At 56.2% G+C, this 21512-nt stretch overlaps 1 protein-coding gene and 1 pseudogene across 1 annotated transcript; both read left to right on the forward strand.

Moving 5' to 3' along the window:
- The first annotated feature begins 4059 nt into the window (after nt 1–4059).
- Nucleotides 4060–9038, forward strand: LOC133237983 (uncharacterized; annotated as a pseudogene).
- On the forward strand, nt 8316–20915 carry LOC133237984 (uncharacterized). The gene is made up of 12 exons (XM_061400511.1): nt 8316–8357; nt 8479–8553; nt 10922–11032; nt 11853–11992; nt 16560–16706; nt 16826–16867; nt 18118–18238; nt 18317–18355; nt 18497–18553; nt 18906–18932; nt 19108–19167; nt 19646–20915. The coding sequence occupies exons 1-12, from the start codon at nt 8316–8318 to the stop codon at nt 19961–19963; spliced, it is 1179 nt and encodes a 392-aa protein (XP_061256495.1). The 3' UTR covers nt 19964–20915.
- The last annotated feature ends 597 nt before the right edge of the window (nt 20916–21512 follow it).

Consider the following 21512-nt stretch of genomic DNA (forward strand, 5'->3'; position numbering starts at 1 on the left):
CCTTCATTAGCAGTCAGATACCTTACCATTAATGACCCCCATGCTGTGGGTTCTCCCAGTTCCTCAGTCTCTTAGCTGACCTGTCCTCTCTCCTGGAAACATTCTTCCCAGGAGTCTTGCAGGAGTCTTAAACCTAAACCTGTGACATGTGCGGACTCCCGTATCCCTGTCTTCCTCCCAACACCTAAACGACTGAACCTCCCAGCCCCAGGCTCAGAGCTTTCCCTTCCAGCTGTGCCCAAGAAACACCTCTACTTTCCAAATCCAGTTGCCCTTCAAGGATATCAGCAGTCACACTGTGTCTCCAGATTCCTATGCCGAAGTCCTCTGAATGCCACCTCTTCTGGAGGTGGTCTTTACAAGGGATCAAGGTGAACGTGGTCCTTGGGGTGGGCCCTAATCCATTATTACTGGTGACCTTATGAAAATGGGGGATTAGGAGACACATACATGTCTGGAGAGGATTCCGTGTCAATGTGGAGATGGCTATCTAAAGCCTAGGAGAGACCTGGAACACAGGCTTCCCTCAGGGTTCTCAGAGGAACCATACCTGCTGACACCTTGACCTCCACTTCTAGGCTCCCCTGTGAGAGAATAAATGTGTGTTGTTGATATATGGGTCTGTGGTTCTTTGTTATGGTGGTCCTGGGCCTGGAAGACTTATGAGAAGGCCATAGAGGTGCTGGGCTGAGAGAGGCTGTTGCCTCAGCAAGGAGGCTGGCCAGGCTGGGAGCGACAAGCCCTGTGGGGCAGGCCGGGGCAGGGAGACACCTGCCACTTCGCCTTGGATCAAGGGGCCCCCAGAGGTCTCAGCGCCCAGACGGCCTTCATTCTCTCCTGAAGGCCCCAGTCTGTGTGCCAGGCAGCCCAGGCCACTCCTGTCAACAACTGTGCCAAGCTGTTTGGGTCTTTAGGGACAGGCCCCACCGTCCACCCCAGGACCCTGAACCCCAGCCTGGCTCTCCGGCACTCTATGATGTTTGACTTCTTCTCCTGCTTCTGTGAAATCCAATCAACCCACATTGCTGGGGACCCCACATCAGCCCTGAGACCACCCCTGGTCACTGTGCCCCAAGTCCTGGGTGACATCACTGCTCACACATAGATGATGCTCCACAGTCGGCCCCGTGCACCTTCTTCCCGGTCAGCACCCTGGAACCAGAACTGCCCACTTTCAGGGGGACACCCTCCTGCACCTGGACCCCTCCCTGCTCCTCCACACCTGAGCCCCTGCCGTCCTCTCGGGAGCTGCTTGGCTCCCATCAGCTCATGCTGGTGGGAAGACAGTGGACTGGCCTCCTCTCAGTCTGGGTCACGGCTTCCTCATCGTTCCTGGGTGATGAGTGGGTGGAACCTGAGCCACCTCATTGACCTCTGCCCACCCCAGACTCGTCACAGAATTCAGGATCTAAAAACCAGTGCCTCTGCAAATCTGCTTCGGGAATATTCCACACAGGATGACCCAAGAAGGGAATTGCCTGGTGGTCCACTGGTTAGAATCAGGTGCTTTCACTGTCATGGCCTGGGTTAAATTTCTAGTCCCAGAACTAAGATCCCTCAAATTGCTTGATCTTGCCGGAAAAAAAAAAAAAAACACACAGAGAGAGAGCATGACCCTGGAGACTGAAAATGCAGATTCCATGTCCTCATCTGAATCTACACTCTGAGGTCTGGGGACAGGAATCTGCATTTTAACAAACTGGGTGGTGGGGCGGGGCATGGTCTTCCTGGGCAAGGGAGCTGGGCCAACACCTGCATCTGTTTGTCTTGTGGCTTTTCTGTGTCTCTGGTAAGTTCTCTAACCTCTTCCTGTGTTTACTGAGCCCAGCTCATCGGCTGGGTTAGAGAGGTTCACCCCCCATGGGTGGAGTCACAGACCCACCATTTCTTAATGTGCCACCCAGCCTCAGCAGGCCCACAGTGCTGCAAGAGCTGACCCAGGGACATGGAGCCCAGCGTGGTCATGACCAGGCCAGAAGGAGGATGACAGCCCGGTGTCTTCAACCAGCCAGCGACCTGGGAATTCAAAGGCACCAGAAGCCATCTGGGCCTCTGTCAGGACCCTTTCTAAGTACGAGGAGGAGGAAACTTGTCTTCAAAAGGCTTGTCAGCCCCAAAGCAGGACAGTAAAAATAACAGGAGAGAAAACCCTCATTTCCTTGAAGCAGTGATGGAGCCAGGCTGAAGTTTGGTGGCAGGAACGTGACAGACCCGAATCACTGTTTTCCAGAAGAGGCTGGAAACCAGCATTGATGGGGGACAGGGTGGCTGAGGATGAGCTGGGGGGCAACCAAGAGTTGGTTGGAGGCGCCCAGAGAGGGATGTCCCATGTGATATCTGAGGCTCCTTTCGCTGAGACAATGGATACTTCTCCAGCCTCTCACTTCACGACGTCTGCTTCACAAAATGCCACATCGCACTGAATTATGTTTTTTAAAGAATGGGAAGTAAATGATATAAATTATTAAAATATAAGCACTTAAAACTTTTGTATTTCAAAGGGAAACACCGGAAAAGTAAGAAGACAACCGATAGAATGGGGAAGAAAATTTGCAAATGATTCATGTGGTCAGGGCATGGAGCCAGAAAACATTTACTACTCTTGTGTGTGGTCGTGCACGCTCAATGCTGTCTCCGTGGCCCCATAGACTGTAGCCCCCTAGGCTCCTCTGTCCATGTGGTTTTCCAGGCAAGAGTATTAGAGTGGGTTGCCATGTCTTCCTCCCAGGGATCTTCCCTGACCCACGGATTAAACCTGGTTTTCAGAATTGCAGGCAGATTCTTTACTGCTGAACTACCAGGAAAGCCTGGGGAAATAGTCTAGTGGTACCTCAAAAAGTTAAAAACAGACTTAGGGATTGCCTGGTGGTGGGCCCTGGAGGCTAAAGGGTGCAGTATGATTTCTGGAGATGATAAAAGTATTGTGAAATTGATGGTGGTGATGGTTGAGTAGTACTGTGCATTAAATTAGGCCCTTTCCTGGGTGAATTGTATGATATGTGAATTACATCTCACTAAAACTCTATAAAGAAAAGGGTTCAGCCCACAGTGAGACATGAAATGCCTTTCAGGAGGTGGCCTTCCTGAGACAGATGTGGAGGTGCCCAGTGTTGGGTCTCAGGCAGCCAGATCACTGGAAATATGACCTGGAAATGAGGCTGGCAGCTGAAGCAAGTGAAAGCTGCTCACCCGTGTGACTCTTTGCGACCCATGGACTATGCAGTCCATGGAACTCTCCAGGCCATGATAGAGGAGTGGGTTCCTTTCTCCAGGGGGATCTTTCCAAGCCAGGGATTGAACCCAGGTCTCCTGCATTGCAGGCAGATTCTCTACTCTCTGAGCCACCAGGGGAGCCTGCAGCTGAAGCAAGAGCAGCTCTATTGGCTCCCTCCCACCCTGGAGTTCTGAGGTGGCTCAGGGAAGAATCTGGACTTCCTGGGTGTAGGAAGGGAGTTTCAGACAACTGAACGGGCCCCTAAGGGGCAGGAGGTGCCGGCTGGGGTCTTGTGCACTCAAGAGAGACTTTCCCTGAGGAGCAGGATTCATAGGTTGTCCCCGTGGGGTGCACACAGGTGGCCCATCAGGAGGCCGGTTCCTCTTCAAGGATATTAGACACTGAATCGTGTTCCCCTAAATATACACAGTGAAGTCCTAACCACCAGCACCTGGAGGGGAGTCTTTACAGGGAATCAAGTGAGCATGAGGCCCTTAGGGTGGGCCCTAATCCATTATGACTGGTGACCTTAGGAAAATGGGGAATTAGGAGACAGATACTTGTCTAGGGAGGGCGCCATGCAGACCTGGAGACAGCTGTCTACACGCCTAGGAGAGAAGCCTGGAACACGTGCTTCCCTCAGGGCTCTCAGAGCAACCGCTGCCTGCTGACGCCTTGATTTCAATTTATGAGGCTCCACTGTGAGCGTAAATGTGTGTTGCTGAGACCCGGGTCTGTGGCTCTTTGATGTGGCAGCCCTGGGTCTCTAAGACAGATGCCAGGCCATGGCTGTGAGGGGCTGTGGTCTCAGGGAGAGGTGAGCCAGGCTGGGAGAGTCAAGCCCTATGGGGCTGGCCAGGGCCAGGAAGACCACTACCACGGTGACTGAGGCCCGGGGTCCCGAGCAGGGCTCAGGAGACCCTGGTGAGCGGGGCCCAGACGGCCAGCAAGGCTCCCTTCTGCCCCTTCTGAGGGACACATCCTGTGGGTGAGGCACACAGGCCCGGCCCTGCCCTGGATGCCAGGGCCCCGGGGAGAGTCTCCACTTCAGGGCCCCTGCAGGTCCTGTGACTTCCTGAGGGCAGGGCAGCTACAGAAGCTTCTCTGGATGTGGAGTGGGGTGCAGTCTGTTCGAGGGCCCTGGTCGGCTCCCCCGAATCTTCCTCAAACTATCGTCCCAAGTCTGGACTTTACCCCGTCCCTCCCCATGCTCGAGCCGTTGGTGGGGGAACGTGGCCCAAGCTGGGCTCAGAGATCCCCACCCAGCTCAGGGAGAAGGGCCCTGTCCTGGGACCCTGAGTGTAAGGGACACGCCCTCCCCGCCCCGCCCCTCAGACCTCTGGCTCCTTGTCTTCCCTTCCTCCCGACTTCCCCCCTCCCCCTTCTGTTTCTGCTTCTATTTCTGACTCAGTTTCTGTCTCAAAATCACCCAGCTGACCCTGCCCCCTCTCCCAGCAGGGCTCTACCCTCTCTGCCCCTCCGTGGCCAGCTCTTAAGTTGCTGGGGCTCAGCAGGCAGCCGGGCAGTGCTCAGCTGGAGCTCTGGCTGCAGAATCTCAGGTGAGGGGCTCTGGGGAGCCCGGCGTGTGGGTGGGGGAGACCTGCAGGCGGAGGACCCTTAAGGGTGGTGGGCGAGCCCTCTTCTCTGAAGCACTTTTCCTTCCGCTCTTAGTCCACCAGGTCCCAGCGGGAGGACCCTAACACCATGGGCCTCACTAAGGTGAGTGACGACGAGAGATGTGGGGAGAGTGGGCCTAGAGTCTCATTTGCCGTCTGTCCCCGCTCCCACCAGCTCAGCCCCAGCCCTGCTGACTGCTCTGTGCACAGCAGCCTCTGTCCCACCCTCCCTGGGCCCTGGGGTGGCGGCAGGGGAAGTGAAAGTGTGAGTCGCTCTGTGGTGTCCAACTCTTTGCGAACCCGGGGACTGTAGCCCACCAGGCTCCCCTGTCCATGGGCTTCTCCAAGCAGAGATACTAGAGCGGGTTGCCATTTCCTTCCCACTGGGGAAGCAGAGGGTCAAAACATGGGGCCCGTGCCATCAAAGCGCCCCGTCTCACAATGACCCTGGTGTAACGCTCTGCTGTCACCATCCTGAAATTCTGGATAATTGTTGACAAGCACGCACCAGTTTCCTGTTGCTCTGAGCCCTTTCCTTATGTAGCAGGTCCTGGCTGTGGGGCTGGGGCTCCTGCTGGGAGTTCGGTTTGGGGGGCAGCTCAGTGTGGAGGCCTGTGTTGGGACCGAGGCAGGAGCAATGGACCAGGGAGTGAGTGTAGGAATTAGAGTCGTCATGCTCCTGGGGGAGCCAGACATGGAGCGTCTGCAGTCTCCTAGGAATCAGCCATCCTCGGTCTCCTTCTAATGCTTGTTCCTATTTATTGAATTTCTTTTGTCTCTGAGGGATCTTAGTTGCAGCATTTGGGGTCTAGTTGGCTGGCCAGGATTTTCACAGAAAAGCTGAAAGCATTTCTCTCAGGGCCTGGATCAACAGGTGAAGGCACGCTGAGCTCAGAGTCTATTCCTACCCTTTGGGGTGGCCTCTGCCCTCTGTCCCACTCACCTACCTAGTTCCGAGGGTGACCAGATGCTCAGGGGCTCTGGGCCATGGAATAGCGGTGTCTGGGAGTGGTCATCGTGGGGAGAGCCAGGCTGAGCACTCAGGCTCAGTGAGAGGATGCGGGCAGAGAGTGTCCCCACGGACCCGCGAGGTATTTCCTTGCCCAGTCGTGTGATGCTGGGCTGACAGGATGGGGTCTCCAGACAAGGGTGTGCAGACGGAGTCTTGCATGCGCTGTGAGCCCCACTGACCACCCAGGGCCAGGAGGGCAGCGGGGACAGTGCCAGGTTCCCACTGTTAGGTGGAGTCTCCCAAGTGGTCGGTGGGGCACCTCTCACCTCCATGAGGCATCAAGTGTCTGGAGGGGAAGGGGCTGGGCGCCGGGGGTTTGCAGGGTCAGAGGTCGGGAAGACTGGCCACTGTCACCGTTAGCGCCTCAGACAGGAGAGGACAGCGCCGGTTCCTCCCTGGTCAGATCAGCGGGACAACGGAGGGCTAGGCATCTGGGAACCAGGTTGACCCGCCTATTCCAGGGCAAGGGTCCTCCTTCAGTGAGTGTGTGTATGTGTGTGTGTATCTGTGTGTGTATGTGTGTGTGTGTGTGTAAAACAGGTATCAGTGGTTACAAGGCCAGAAGCGGAGTTTCACTGTTAAATCCACAGGGACTCTCACGTAACCTGGCTTCTCTGAGGGCCATGATGGTAAGAGGCTCATCCCGAGGAATACCTGGGGGCTCGGGAGGCCTGGGTTCTGAGAGGTGAAGCCGAGAAGGATCTGGCCCACTTGGGACCCAGCAGGGAGAAGAACTGAGCTTCTTTTACTCAAGTCCATCTCTGTTCACAGTACACCCTGGTGGATGATTTCTGTGATGAGATGGGAAATGAAAAAGAAGGAGCACAGGTGGGTCAGTGTGCCCCACCCCTGACCCTCCCCAGTGTGAGGGAGGTGGGGTGGGTTCACAGTCACGGTGATGATGAGGGTCACAGCTCAGCACCCAGTCCTTACACTGGACAAACGCACACCTGTGTGGCAGGTGAGTGCACAGGGAGGGGATACGGAGGCAAGGGATGCTGAGGGCAGCATCCAGACCACAGGGCAATAGGGCAGGGTAGGGATGCCAGAGCATGGTCCCAGGGTTGAGGGTTAGTTATTGGGGTGACTGGGCAGAGATGAGAACTAGCTGGGGCTTGGGATTCAGGGTGAAAGTGAGAGAGGGTGGGGGTGTTTTAAACAGAGTGTTTTCTCCCCTCCTCTGCTAGGAGGCAGCCCTAGCAGAGATGGAGGAGAGTTTGGAGCTTGATCCCTGCTAAGCGTAGTCCTCAGAGTTGGATCAGCCAGGGTATGGGGTCTGGGGCCCTGGCTCCCTTCAGACTCACCTGGATGCACGGGAGGCCACAGTGGGGACCACTGACCTCAGCAGGGAGGCAGGAGTGCAGACTGCACACTTCCTCTCCCCAGGAGGAACTCAGCCAGGACGTCTGTGAATTCATAGAAGATCACACTCAAGAGAACCTTCCCGTGATTTGGAGCCACTGTCTCAGTGCCTTCCTTCCCCTCCCCATTGGTCTCTCTTGTCCTTGGGGCTGCTGCAAGTGCACAGAGCTCCCTGGAGTTGGGGTTGAAGGGGGAGTCCCTGAAATCTCAGGTGGTGCAGCCTTGAGGGCATCAGCCTCCCTACTCAGCACATGGTGGCCAGAGCCCTGACTCAGCTTCCTGCAATGAGCCCCGTGGGCCTGGTGCTGGGTTCAGAGGCCAACCACCTGCAGGCAGGTATAACCAAGCACCAGGGTTCGTTCTTCGAGGGGAACCGAGAGGCCAGGCCCAGTCTCTGGGAGAAGTCCTCGTGTCTGCAGAGCTGTTGGCCTGAAGGCAGGCAGTTTGGGTTGGGCTGGGCTGGGCTTCTGAGCTCCAGCGTCTCAGAAGGGCTGGGAGGCCTCGGTCAGGTCAGGACCAGGGTCTGCCTTGCCCAGGGCAGGTCCTTGAAAGGCCCCCATCCATGCATGAATCCCTTCAGCGGTCCAGTCCCTTCCTTCTGGAAGCACGGCAAGGAGTACGCTGCAGAATCCAGAGACCTTCAGTCTCTGCCTGTCTGGAGGTTCAGAATCCGGAAGAGAGCATCTGGGCCAGAGCCCTGCGGTGGTTCCAAGGAATTCTGCAGTCTCCAGCAGTGGTGTTGGGATGCGCTCTCCTGGCTGCGGGAGAAGGTGGCGACCTTCCTGGAGGCCATCTGCAGTGCGGTGAAGGCCGTCTGGGGAATGCTGACGGATTTCTGCTCCTCCGTGGGGCAGCTCTTCAGAAACCTCATCCAGGTCTAGGAGCCCCAGGTGGTTCTATAGGAACTCCACCTCATCCAGGAGGCCCTGCACCTTCCCCTTCCCAGAAACCATCTTGTGAAGCGACCTTTACCCTCCTGCTCACCCTTGACCCATCCTTTAACTGCCCTCCCCTCCTGTCCTGCAGGGACGACACCACAGCATCAGGCCTGGTTTCCCTTCTCCAGGTCTGACCTGTCTGTCAGGGACGGGGATGCTCTGCTGACCCAGGGATGTGGGAGAGGCTTCGAAACTCAGAGGCCCCAAGGACCAAGGTGCCTTCCGTGGGTCAGCATGCCTCTGTGTCTCTGCCTGGGGCTCCAGACCCTGTCAGATGGGGCGCTGAGCTGATCCTCAGCGAGGGGGACCCCTGAGGGCCGGCTGCGGGTCTCGCAGGAGGAGTCAGTGGTGGACCCTGACCCTGACGTTAGCGTCTTAGTGCCCTCATCATCCTCAGCGACCCAGCTTGCTGTCAGCTGAGGCCCCAGCAGGGCAGGAGACCTGGAGGAAGGCTCTCCCTGTCTCCTGGGCCTGTGCCTTCCTGTCTGAGGGGGACAGCAGCCTGTCTGGGAGTTCCTTGGGGCAGAGCCCCATTCTGGCCACACCCTTCCCCTTTCACTCCCAGGGGGTCCCTCTGACAGGCCTGACTCTGGAAGGCCTACCTCTGGCCTGAGTTCCCTGCTGCAAGGAGCTGCCCACTGCCAGCCCTGAGCAGCCTTGGCTTCCTGGGCCTGTCCCTGCCTCACCTCCCCATCAGTATGCAAGTCCCTCAGACTTTCCCCTGCGTTCTCCCGTGCCCCTGTGCTAAACCTGCACTTGACTATTTCCTTTTTTTCTTTTTACATAATGACTTACATCTGATATACTACTTCTCACGATGGTGAGGTTACTCAGTTGATAGAAGTAGTACGGTATTCTTTGTTTAACACTAAATTTCTTCCCCGTTTCAACGTCAATATGAGTTTGTTTTGTTGTTGTTCTTGTTGTTGTTTTTAGATTAAATCTTTTCTCCATTTCAATGTAAGTTACATGAAATACATTTTCTAAACATTTCCCCTCCCAAAGAAATGTTTCAGTTTTGACCAATGATATGTGATTTGTGCATGGACAATATAAACTCGGGAGGTAAGAGAACAAAATCCAATAAAAATATGGAGGAAAGAGTCCTCCAAGGTACAGGAGGGAGTGATGTGAATGGAATAGGTGCAATTTCCAGGGATTCTGGGCACAAGTTTCTTCCTTCCTATGGAGAATTCTGAAACAATGAAATATTACTTATGTGAATATCAGTCATCTCACTTCTTGAACCTTTTAACCAGCACATGCAAGTTATAGACAGCAGTTTTCAGTGGGTGATTTGCTGTAAAGAAGACGTTTTGTACTCCATTTAGCATAGGATAGCCATTTCAAACCGTTAGGTGGTATTTCATGGGATCCGAGGGACTCTGGTCTTTTATGTCTCAGCTCAGAAAGAATTCAGGGAGAGACGAAAGGAGCCTGGCAGCCTACAGTCCACGGGGTGGCACAGAGTCGGACACAACTGAGGATAAGGCTCTCAGTGACCTGTCAGACCGCGTCTCATCTGCAGGACGCTGCTCTGCATCTCCTCGCCTGCACAATAGTCCTTGGCTGCTGGTCAAGCTCCTCTCTCTCTTGTCGGGGTCTGTGCACATGCTGCTCCTTTTGCCTGGAATGCCCTCCTTTTTCTCCGGGGCAGCCCTGCCCCTCTATTTCAAGCCAGGTCCCCTAAGGCCCCACCACATTCCCTGGCGCATGGGAGGGGCTCAGGAAATAATCACGCCTTGATATGCTGTGAGTGCTGTCCCTCTGTCGTGTTCGCCTCTGTAGCCCCACGGACTGTGGCCCACCAGGTCCCTCATCCATGGGATTTCCCAGGCAAGGATACTGGAGTGGGATGTCATTTCCTTCTCCAAGGGATCTTCCGAGCCCAGGCATTGAACCCAGGTCGCTTCCATCTCCCTCATTAGCAGTCAGATCCCTTATCATCAGTGCCCCCCACGCTGTGGGTTCTCCCAATTCCTCAGTCTCTTATTGACCTGTCCTCTCTCCTGGAAATGTTCTTCCCAGGAGTCTTGCAGGAGTCTTAAACCTAAACCTGTGACATGTGGGGACTCCCGTAGCCCTGTCTTCCTCCCAACACCTAAACGACTGAACCTCCCAGCCCCCGGCTCAGAGCTTTCCCTTCCAGCTGTGCCCAAGAAACACCTCTACCTTCCAAATCCAGTTGCCCTTCAAGGATATCAGAAGTCTCACTGTGTCTCCACATTCCTATGTTGAAGTCCTCTGAATGCCACATCATCTGGAGGTGGTCTTTACAAGGGATCAAGAGAAATGTGGTCTTTGGGGTGGGCCCTAATCCATTATGACTGGTGACCTTATGAAAATGGGGGATTAGGAGACACTTAAATGTCTGGAGAGGACGCCCTGTCGACGCGGAGATGCCTATCTAAAGCCTAGGAGAGACCTGGAACACAGGCTTCCCTCAGGGCGCTCAGAGGAACCGTACCTGCTGACACCTTGACCTCAACATCTAAGCTGCCCTGTGAAAGAATAAATGTGTGTTGTTGATACACGGGTCTGTGGTTCTTTGTTATGGTGGCCCTGGGCCTGGAAGACTTATGAGAAGGCCATGGAGGTGCTGGGCTGAGAGAGGCTGTTGCCTCAGCAAGGAGGCTGGCCAGGCTGTGAGCGACAAGCCCTGTGGGGCAGGCCAGGGCAGGGAGACATCTGCCACTTTGCTTTGGATCGAGGGGACCCCAGAGGGCTCAACACCCAGACGGCCTTCATTCTCTCCTGAAGGCCCCAGTCTGTGTGCCAGGCAGCCCAGGCCGCTCCTGTCAACAACTGTGCCAAGCTGTTTGACTCTTTAGGGACGGGCCCCACCGTCCACTGTGGGACGTTGAACCCCAGCCTGGCTCTCCGGCACTCTGTGATGTCTGTCTCCTTGTCCTGCTTCTGTGAAATCCAATCAATACATTGCTGGGGACCCCACATCAGCCCTGAGACCACCCCTGGTCACCGTGCCCCAAGTCCTGGGTGACATCACAGCTCACACATAGATGATGCTCCACAGTCGGCCCCCGTGCACCTTCTTTCCGGTCAGCACCCTGGAACCAGAACTGCCCACTTTCAGGGGGACATCCTCATGCACCTGGAGCACCTCTCTGCTCCTCCACACCTGAGCCCCTGCCGTCCTCTCGGGAGCTGCTTGGCTCCCATCAGCTCATGCTGGCGGGAAGACAGTGGACTGGTCCCCCGACTGGTCCCCTCTCAGTCTGGGGTCACTGCTTCGTCAACGTTCCTGGGTGATGAGTGGGTCTGACCTGGGCCACCTACTGACTGCCCCCCACCCCAGCTCATCACAGAATTCAGGATCTAAATCAGTGCCCGATTCTCTTCTTTTACAGAGAAGGTGATGGCACCCCACTCCAGTACTCTTGCCTGGAAAATCCCATGGACGGAGGAGCCTGGTACGCTGCAGTCCATGGGGTGGCAAAGAGTCCGACACGACTGAGGGACTTCACTTTCACTTTCCACTTTCATGCATTGGAGAGGGAAATGGCAACCCACTCCAGTGTTCTTACCTGGAGAATCCCAGGGATGGGGGAGCCTGGTGGGCTGCCGTCTATGGAGTCGCACAGAGTCGGACAGGACTGAAGCGACTTAGCAGCAGTAGCAGGGTCCCGGTGGTGGCGGGCTAGCGCGGGGCATGCGCAGCGCGCCTCACCTGGCCCCCGCCCCGCCCGCAGGCCAGCAGTTCTCGGCTGCTAGAGGGCTCCGCACGCCCGCTTACCGAGCCGGGGCTGCCCCCCGGGGCGGAGGTGGACGCTGTTTTCTCCTGGCGGCTCAACGGGAAGACCTGCCTGATCCGGGGGCGGCAGTACTGGCGGTAGGACGAGGCTGTGGCGCGCCCGGACCCCGGCTACCCGCGCGATCTGAGCCTCTGGGAGGGCGGGCTGCCGGCTCCCGACGATGTCACCGTCAGCAACAGGGGTGGGAGAGATCGCGGACTCGGTGGGCGAGGCCTTGGGGGCCCAGTGGCCGTGGGGTGGTGGGACTTGCAGAGCCCGGGGTCGGGGGAGAAGCCGTGCGGAGAGAGGGGTTTGGAGGGTGGTCAGGCGTAGACCAGCCCTCAAACCTCTCCCTCCCCGCAGGTGACACCTACTTCTTCAAGGGTCTCCACTACTGGCGCTTCCCCAAGGGCAGCATCAAAGCCGAGCCAGACTCCCCCCAACCCATGGGTCCCAAGTTCCTGGACTGCCCTGCCCCCACTGTGGGCCCTCGGGCCCCCAGACCCCCCAGAGCGACCCTTAAGCCCGGAGACTGCGACTGTCAGTGCGGGATCAGTCAGGCTGCAGGACGGTCTTCGGTGCCCCTCCTGCCTCTTCTGTCCCTGCTGGTGGGGGGCCTGGCCTCCCCCTGAAGGGAACCTGCGGCTGCGTGGAAGGGAGCGGATTGCCCACGGGGGATCCCGCGGGTTGTGGCTGTGGGAAGTCCGTCCCAGGGGCGGGGCTCAGCCAGGATGCAGCTGGGGATGCAGGTGGAGCTAAGTCCAGGAGGCGGAGACACAGGGCCGGCCCTGACACTGAATGCCCTGAGTGCTGCCTCCTGGGCCTTCCTTCCTCCCCTGCCCCTGGCCATGACCCCGCAGGGACTCTCCTTTTCCCGGAACACCTGGCCTTTCCCGGAGCTCAGGCGGCTGAATTCCTGCAGCCCTGCCCAGCCTGCCAACAGCAGCTGTCCCAAGTGCTTGGCTCTACAGGACAGCCCCACTCCCCCGTGCTGAGCAGGCTCTCCAGCCTCTGCTCTAACGTTTCTCATCCTGTCCTCCCTCCACGATGTCCCAATCGAAGCACATTGGTGGGGTCCCAAACCCAGCTCTGCGACCACTCCAGAGCATGTGTCCCAAGTCCGGGGTGACATCTGTGGTTCACACGTGGGTGATGATCCTGAGACAGCCCCTGTAGCCCATCCTTGGTTCTGGTCAGCATGCGGGTACCAGAACCGCCCACATTCAGTAGGACACCCTCCTGCTCCTAAAATACCTCTCCCACCTCCAAACCTGAGTCTCTGCCGCCCCCTCCAAAACCCCTTGGCTCCAATCAGCTCGATGCTGGTGGGAGGACAATGGACTGGTCCCCTCTCAGTCTGGGGTCACTGCCTCCTCAGTGTTCCTGGGTGACAGGTGGGTGGAACCTGGGCCACCTCAATGACCCCCTTCCCCACTGAATTCAGAATCTAAATGAGTGCCTCTGCAACTCTGCTTCTGGAACATTCCACACAGGATGACCCAGGAAGGGAGTTCCCTGGTGGTCCAGTGGTTAGAATCTGGTGCTCTCACTGTCATGGCCTGAGTTAAATTTCTAGTCCCAGAACTAAAATCCTTCAAGCTGATCGGTGTGGTCTAAGAAAACGAGAGAATGACCTAGGGAACTTGAAATATGCAGATTCCATGGCTTCACTGTGAATCCTCACTCTGGGTCTGGGGCCAGGAATCTGCATTTGAACAAACTGGGTGGTTGATGTGGGGGTGGGCTGGGGGTGGCCCAGATCTGCAAGGGACCAGGGCCAGCAGCTGTCATCTCAGGTCTCTGTCTTCTGACTTGTGCGTCCCCTCCATGTTCTCCACCCAGGGGCCAACCTCTTCCTGTGTTTACAGAGCCTACTCACAGCCTGGGTGAGAGAGGTTCACCCCCATGGCTGGAGTCACATACCCACCATTTCTTAATGTGCCACCAGCCTCAGCGGGCCCACAGTCCTGCAAGAGCTGACTCAGGGGCATGGAGCCCAGCGTGGTCACGACCAGGCCAGAAGAAGGATGACAGCCCGGTGTCTTCAACCAGCCAGCCACCTGGGAATTCAAAGGCACCAGAAGCCATCTGGGCCTCTGTCAGGACCCTTTCTAAGTATGAGGAGGAGGAAACTTGTCTTCAAAAAGCTTATCAGCCCTGAAGCAGGACAATAAAAATAACAGGAGAGAAACCCCTTCATTTCCTCGGAGCAGTGATGGAGCCCCAAGGTGAAGTTTGGTGGCAGGAACATGACAGACCCGAATCACTGTTTTCCAGAAGAGGCTGGAATCCAGCATTGACGGGGGACAGGGTGGCTGAGGATGAGCTGGGGGGCAACCAAGAGTTGGTTGGAGGTGCCCAGAGAGGGATGTCCCATGTGACACCTGAGGCTCCTTTCGCTGTGACAATGGACATTGTCCAGCCTCTCACACGTCATGAAGTCAGGTTCACAAAAATGCCACATGGTATTGAATTATGTTATTTAAAGAATGGGAAATAAATGAGACAAATTATTAAAATATAAACACTCAAAACTTTAGTATTTCAAAGGGCAACACCGGAAAAGTAAAAAGACACTCACAGAATGGGGACAAAAAGTTGCAGATGATACATGTGGTAAGGGCATGGAGCCGGAAAACTTATTCGACCGTTTTGTGTGCGTGCACGCTCAATGCTGTCTCCATGGCCCCATAGACTGTAGCCCCCCAGGCTCCTCTGTCCATGGGGTTTTCCAGGCAACAATATTGGAGTGGGTTGCCATGTCTTCCTCCCAGGGATCTTCCCTGACCCACAGATTGAACCCGGATCTCTCGCATTGCAGGCAGATTCTTTACCACTGAGCTACCGGGGAAGCCTGGGGAAATAGTCTAGTGGTACCTCAAAAAGTTAAAAGCAGACTTAGGGATTGCATGGTGGTGGGCCATGGGGATGATGGCTTAGGGGTGCAGGATGGTTTCTGGACATGATAAAAGTGTTCTCAAATTGATGGTGATGATGGTTGAGTAGTACTGTGCATTAAATTAGGCACTTTCCTGGGTGAATTGTATGATATGTGAATTACACCTCACTAAAACTCTATAAAGAAAAGGGTTCAGCCCACAGTGAGACATGAAATGCCTTTCAGGAGGTGGCCTTCCTGAGACAGATGTGGAGGTGCCCAGTGTCATGTCTCAGGCAGCCAGATCACCCGAGATAAGACCTGGAAATGAGGCGTGCAGCTGAAGCAAGTGAAAGCTGCTCAGCTGTGCCTGACTCTCTGACCCATGGACTATGCAGTCCATGGAATTCTCTGAGCCGTGATACTGGAGCGGGTTCCTTTCTCCAGGGGGATCTTTCTGACCCAGGGATCGAACCCAGGTCTCCCGCATTGTAGGCGGATTCTCTACCCTCAGCCACCAGGGAAGCCCACAGCTAAAGCAAGTGTGGCTCTGTTGTCTCCCTCCCGCCCGGAGTTTTGAGGTGGCTCAGGGAAGGATCTGGACTTCCTGGGTGTGGGAAGGGAGTTTCAGACAACTGAACGGGTCCCTAAGGGGCAGGGGTGCCGGCTGGGGTCTGGTGGGTCCAAGAGAGACTTTCCCTGAGGAGCAGGATTCATAGGTTGTCCCCGTGGGGTGCACACGGGTGGCCCATCAGGAGGCCGGTTCCTGTTCAAGGATATTAGACACTGAATCGTGTTCCCCTAAATTCACACAGTGAAGTCCTAACCACCAGCGCCTGGAGGGGGGTCTTTACAGGGAATCAAGTGAGCATGAGGCCCTTAGGGTGGGCCCTAATCCATTATGACTGGTGACCTTAGGAAAATGGGGAATTAGGAGACAGATACTTGTCTAGGGAGGGCGCCATGCAGACCTGGAGACAGCTGTCAACAGGCCTAGGAGAGAAGCCTGGAACACATGCTTCCCTCAGGGCTCTCAGAGCAACCGCTGCCTGCTGACACCTTGATTTCAATTTCGAGGCTTCACTGTGAGAATAAATGTGTGTTGCTGAGACCCGGGTCTGTGGCTCTTTGTTATGGCAGCCCTGGGTCTCTAAGACCGATGCCAGGCCATGGCTGTGAGGGGCTGTGGTCTTAGGGGGAGGTGGGCCAGGCTGTGAGAGTCAAGCCCTGTGGGGCTGGCCAGGGCCAGGGAGACCCCTGCCATGGTGACTGAGGCCCGGGGGCCCGAGCAGGGCTCAGGAGACCCTGGTCAGCGGGGCCCAGACGGCCAGCAAGGCTCCCTTCTGCCCCTTCTGAAGGACACATCCTGTGGGTGAGGCACACAGGCCCGGCCCTTCCCTGGATGCAGGGGAGAGTCTCTACCTCAGGGCTCCCGCAGGTCCTGTGACTTCCTGAGGGCAGGGCAGCTACAGAAGCTTCTCTGGATATGGAGTGGGGTGCAGTCTGTTCAAGGGCCCTGGTCGGCTCCCCCTGAAGCTTCCTCAAACTATCATCCCAAGTCTGGACTTTACCCCGTCCCTCCGCGTGCTCTAGCCGATGGTGGGGGGTCCCAGCCCAAGCTGGCCTCACAGATCCCCACCCAGCTCAGGGAGAAGGGCCCTGTCCTGGGACCCTGAGTGTGAGGGACACGCCCTTCCCGCCCCGCCCCTCAGATTCTGGCTCCATGTCTTCCCCTCCTTCTGACTCCCCCCCTTCCTCTTCTGTTTCTGCTTCTATTTCTATCTCAGTTTCTGTCTCAAACACACCCAGCTGACCCTGCCTCCTCCCCAGCAGGGCTCCACCCTCTCTGCCCTTCCCTGGCCAGCTCTTAAGTCGCTGGGGCTCAGCAGGCAGCGGGGTAGTGCTCAGCTGGAGCTCTGGCTGCAGGATCTCAGGTGAGGGGCTCTGGGGAGCCTGGCGTGGGGGTCGGGGAGACCTGCAGGCGGAGGACCCTCCAGGGTGGTGGGTGAGCCCTCTTCTCTGAAGCACTTTCCTCCCACTCTTCCTCCACCAGGTCCCAGCGGCAGGACCCTGAGCCACCATGTGCTTCGCTAAGGTGAGTGACAAGAGATGAGGGGAGAGTGGGCCTGGAGTCTCATTTGCCACCTGTCCCCGCTCCCACCAGCTCAGCCCCAGCCCTGCTGACTGCTCTGTGCGCAGCAACCTCTGTCCCACCCTCCCTGGGCCCTGGGGTGGCCGCAGGAGAAAGTGAAAGTGTGAGTCGCTCAGTGGTGTCCAATTCTTTGCGAACCCGGGGACTGTAGCCCACCAGGCTCCCCTGTCCATGGGCTTCTCCAGGCAGAGATACTGGAGCGGGTTGCCATTTCCTTCCCACTGAGGAAGCAGAGGGTCAAAACATGGGACCCGTGCCACAAAGCGCCCCGTCTCACAATAACCCTTGTCTAACGCTCTGCTGTCACCATCCTGAAATTTTGGATAATTGTTGACAAGCACGCTCCAATTTCCTGTTGCTCTGAGCCCTTTCCTTATGTGGCAGGTCCTGGCTGTGGGGCTGGGGCTCCTGCTGGGAGGTCAGTTTTGCGGGCAGCTCAGTGTGGGGGCCTTTGGGACCGAGGAAGGAGCAATGGACCAGGGACTGAGTGTAGGAATTAGAGTCATCATGCTCGTGGGGGAGCCAGACCTGGAGCCTCTGCAGTGTCCAAGGAATCAGCCGTCCTCAGGCTCCTTCTAATGCTTATTCCTATTTATTGAATTTCTTTTGTCTCTGAGCGATCTTAGTTGCAGTGTGTGGGGTCTAGTTCACTGGCCAGGATTTTCAGAGAAAAGCTGAAAGCATTTCTCTCAGGGCGTGGATCAACAGCTGAAGCCACACTGAGATCAGAAACTATTCTTACCCTTTGGGGTGGCCTCCGCCCTCTGTCCACTCACCTACCTAGTTCTGAGGGTGACCAGATCCCCAGGGGCTCTGGGCCATGGAACACCGGTGTCTGGGAGTGGTCATCTTGGGGTGAGCCAGGCTGAGCACTCAGGTCCAGTGAGAGGATGCGGGCAGAGAGTGTCCCCATGGACCCGCGAGGAGTTTCCTTGCCCAGTCGTGTGTGATGCTGGGCTGACAGGATGGGGCCCCCAGACAAGAGTGTGCAGACGGGAGCCCTGCTCGCGATGTGAGCCGCACTGACTACCCAGGGCCAGGAGGGCAGCGGGCACAGCGCCAGATTCCCGAGTATCCCAAGGGGTCGGTGGGGCACCTCCCACCTCCATGAGTCATCAATTGTCTGGAGGGGAAGGGCTGGGGGGCGGTCTGCAGGGTCAGAGGTCAGGAAGACTGGCCACTGTCACCCTCAGCACCTCAGACAGGAGAGGACAGCGCCAGTTCCTCCCTGGTCAGCTCTCAGCAGGACCACGGAGGGCTAGGCATCTGGGAACCAGGTTGACCCGCCTACTCCAGGGCAACCGTCCTCCTTGGGTGAGTGTGTGTGTGTGTGTAAAACAGGTCTTGGTGGTTACAAGGTCAGAAGCCTGAATTTCACTGTTACCTCCACAGAGAGACCCACGTGTCCTGGCTTCTTTCAAGGTGTTATCGGTAAGAAGCTCATTTCCACGTATAGCTGGGGTTCGGGAGGCCTGGGTTCTGCTGGGTGAAGCTGAGAACATTCTGGCCCACTTGGGACCCAGCAGGGAGAAGAACCGAGCTTCTTTTACTCAAGTCCATCTCTGTTCACAGCACAATCTTGTAGATGAATTTTTCGATAAAATGGAAAATGAACCAGAAGGAGCACAGGTGGGTCACTGTGCCCCACCCCCGACCCTCCCCAGTTTGAGGGAGGTGGTGTGGGTTCACAGTCATGGTGATGATGAGGGTCACAGCTCAGCACCCAGTCCTTACACTGGACAAACGCACACCTGTGTGGCAGGTGAGTGCACAGGGAGGAGATACGGAGGCCCAGGGATGCTGAGGGCAGCGTCCAGACCACAGGGCAACGAGGGTGGGCAGGATGCCAGAGCATGGTCCCCAGGTTGAGGGTTAGTTATTGGGGTGACTGGGCAGAGATGAGAACTAGCTGGGGCTTGGGATTCAGGGTGAAAGTGAGAGAGGGTGGGGGTATTTTAAACAGAGCGTTTTTTCCCAACAGATGGAGGCAGTCCTAGCAGAGACTAAGGTGAGTTTGGACCTTGCCCCCTGCTAAGGGAAGTCCTCAGAGTTGGATCAGCCAGGGTATGGAGTCTGGGGCACTGGCTCCCTTCAGACTCACCTGGATGCATGGGAGGCCACAGTGGGGACCACTGACCTCAGCAGGGAGGCAGGAGTGCAGACTGCACACTTCCTCTCCTCAGGAGAAATTCATCAAGGACGCCTTTAAAGTCATGGATAATCACATTCAAGAGAACCTTCCCGTGAGTTGGAGCCACTGTCTCAGCGCCTTCCTTCCCCTCCCCACTGGTCTCTCTTGTCCTTGGGGCTGCTGCGTGTGCACAGAGCTCCCTGGAGTGGGGGATGAAGGGGGGGCTCCCTGAAATCTCAGGTGGTGCAGCCTTGAGGGCATCAGCCTCCCGACTCAGCATCGGTGGCCAGAGCCCTGGACTTAGCTTCCTGCTATGAGCCCTGTGGGCCTGGTGCTGGGTTCAGCGGTCGACCACGTAGACGCAGGTACAACCAAGGACTGGGGTTCGTTCTTCGAAGGGAACCGAGGGGCAAGGCCCAGTCTCTGGGAGAAGTGCTCGTGTCTGCAGACCTTTTGGCCAGAAGCAGGCAGTTTGGATTCGTGGGCTTCTGAGTCCCAGCATTTCACAAGGGCTGGGAGGCCTTGGTAAGGTCAGGACCAGGGTCTGCCTCGCTCCGGGCGAGTCCCTGAATAGCCCACAATCCCTGCAGGAAACCCTGAAGGAGTCCAGTCCCTTGCTTCAGGAAGCACAGCAAGAAGTACGCTGCAGAATCCAGAGACGCTCCGTCTCCACCTCTCTGGAGGTCCAGAATCCGGAAGAGAGCATCTGGGCCAGAGCCCTGCGGCAGTTCTTGGGCATTCTGCAGAGTTTCCTGTCCGGGTGTCGGGATGCGCTCACCTGGCTGTGGGAGAAGGCCGCGGCCTGCCTACAGGCCGTCTGCAGTGCGGTGGAGGCCCTCTGGGAAGTGCTCACGGATTTCTGCTCCTTTGTTGGGCAGCTCTTATGCAGAAGCCTCATCCAGGTCTAAGAGCCTCACATGGTTCTGGAGGAGCCCCACCTCATTCAGAAGGCCCTGTACGATGCCCTTCCCGGAAACCATCTTCTGAAGTGACCTTTACCCTCCTGCTCACCCTTGACCCATCCTTTAACTGCCCTCACCCCCTGTCCTGCAGGGACGACACCACAGCATCAGGCCAGGTTTCCCATCTCCAGGTCTGACCTGTCTGTCAGGGACGGGGATGTTCTGCTGACCCAGGGATGTGGGAGAGGCTTGGAAGCCCAGAGGCCCCAAGGACCAAGGTGCCTTCCGTGGGTCAGCATGCCTCAGTGTCTCTGCCTGTCCCTCCAGACCCTGTCAGATGGGGCGCTGAGCTGATCCTCAGCGAGGGGGACCCCTGAGGGCCGGCTGCGGGTCTCGCAGGAGGAGTCAGTGGTGGACCCTGACCCTGACGTTAGCATCTTAGTGCCCTCATCATCCTCAGCGACCCAGCTTGCTGTCAGCTGAGGCCCCAGCAGGGCAGGAGACCTGGAGGAAGGCTCTCCCTGTCTCCTGGGCCTGTGCCTTCCTGTCTGAGGAGGACAGCAGCCTGTCTGGGAGTTCCTTGTGGCAGAGCCCCATTCCGGGCATATCCTTTCCCCTTCACTTCCAGAGGGTCCCTCTGACAGGCCTGACACTGGAAGGCCTACCTCTGGCCTGAGTTCCCTGCTTCAAGGAGCCGCCCACTGCCAGGCCCTGAGCAGCCTTGGCTTCCTGGCCCCGTCCCTGCCTCACCTCCCCATCAGTATGCAAGTCCCTCAGACTTTCCTCTGTGTTCTCTGATGCCCCTGTGCTAAACCTGCACTTGACTATTTCCTTTTTTTCTTTTTACATAATGACTTACATCTGATATTCTACTTCTCACGATGGTGATTATAGCCGTTGATAGAAGTAGTATGGATGTTTTGTTTAACATTAAATTTCTTCCCCGTTTCAACATCAATATGAGTTTGTTTTTATTTTTGTTGTTGTTGTTTTTAGATTAAATCTTTTCTCCATTTCAATGTAAGTTACATGAAATACATTTTCTAAACACTTTCCCTCCCAGGGAAATGTTTCAGTTTTTGACCAATGATATGTGATTTGTGCATGGACAATATAAACTCGGGAGATAACAGAACAAAATCCAATAAAAATATGGAGGAAAGAGTCCTCCAATGTACAGGAGGGAGTGATGTGAATGGAATAGGTGCAATTTCCAGGGATTCTGGGCACAAGTTTCTTCCTTCCTATGGAGAATTCTGAAACAATGAAATATTACTTATGTGAATATCAGTCATCTCACTTCTTGGACCTTTTAACCAGCACATGCAAGTTATAGACATCAGTTTTCAGTGGGTGATTTGCTGTAAAGAAGACGTTTTGTACTCCATTTACCATAGGATAGCCATTTGAAACCATTAGGAGGTATTTCATGGGATCCGAGGAACTCTGGTCCTTTATGTCTCAGATCAGAAAGAATTCAGCAAGAGGCGAAAGGAGCCTGGCAGCCTACAGTCCACGGGGTGGCACAGAGTCAGACACAACTGAGGACCTAAGG

Source organism: Bos javanicus, chromosome 25 (assembly GCF_032452875.1).
Source record: "Bos javanicus breed banteng chromosome 25, ARS-OSU_banteng_1.0, whole genome shotgun sequence".
Lineage (NCBI taxonomy): Eukaryota > Metazoa > Chordata > Mammalia > Artiodactyla > Bovidae > Bos > Bos javanicus.

Excerpts from the sequence above, each read along its gene's own strand:
- LOC133237984 (XM_061400511.1), top strand. The coding sequence starts at position 8,316 with ATGTGGGAGAGGCTTCGAAACTCAGAGGCCCCAAGGACCAAG. Across the intron at positions 8,554-10,921 it reads CCTCAGCGACCCAGCTTGCT|GCAGCCCAGGCCGCTCCTGT; the intron begins GTCAGCTGAGGC and ends TCTGTGTGCCAG. Across the intron at positions 18,356-18,496 it reads CTTCTTTCAAGGTGTTATCG|CACAATCTTGTAGATGAATT; the intron begins GTAAGAAGCTCA and ends CTCTGTTCACAG.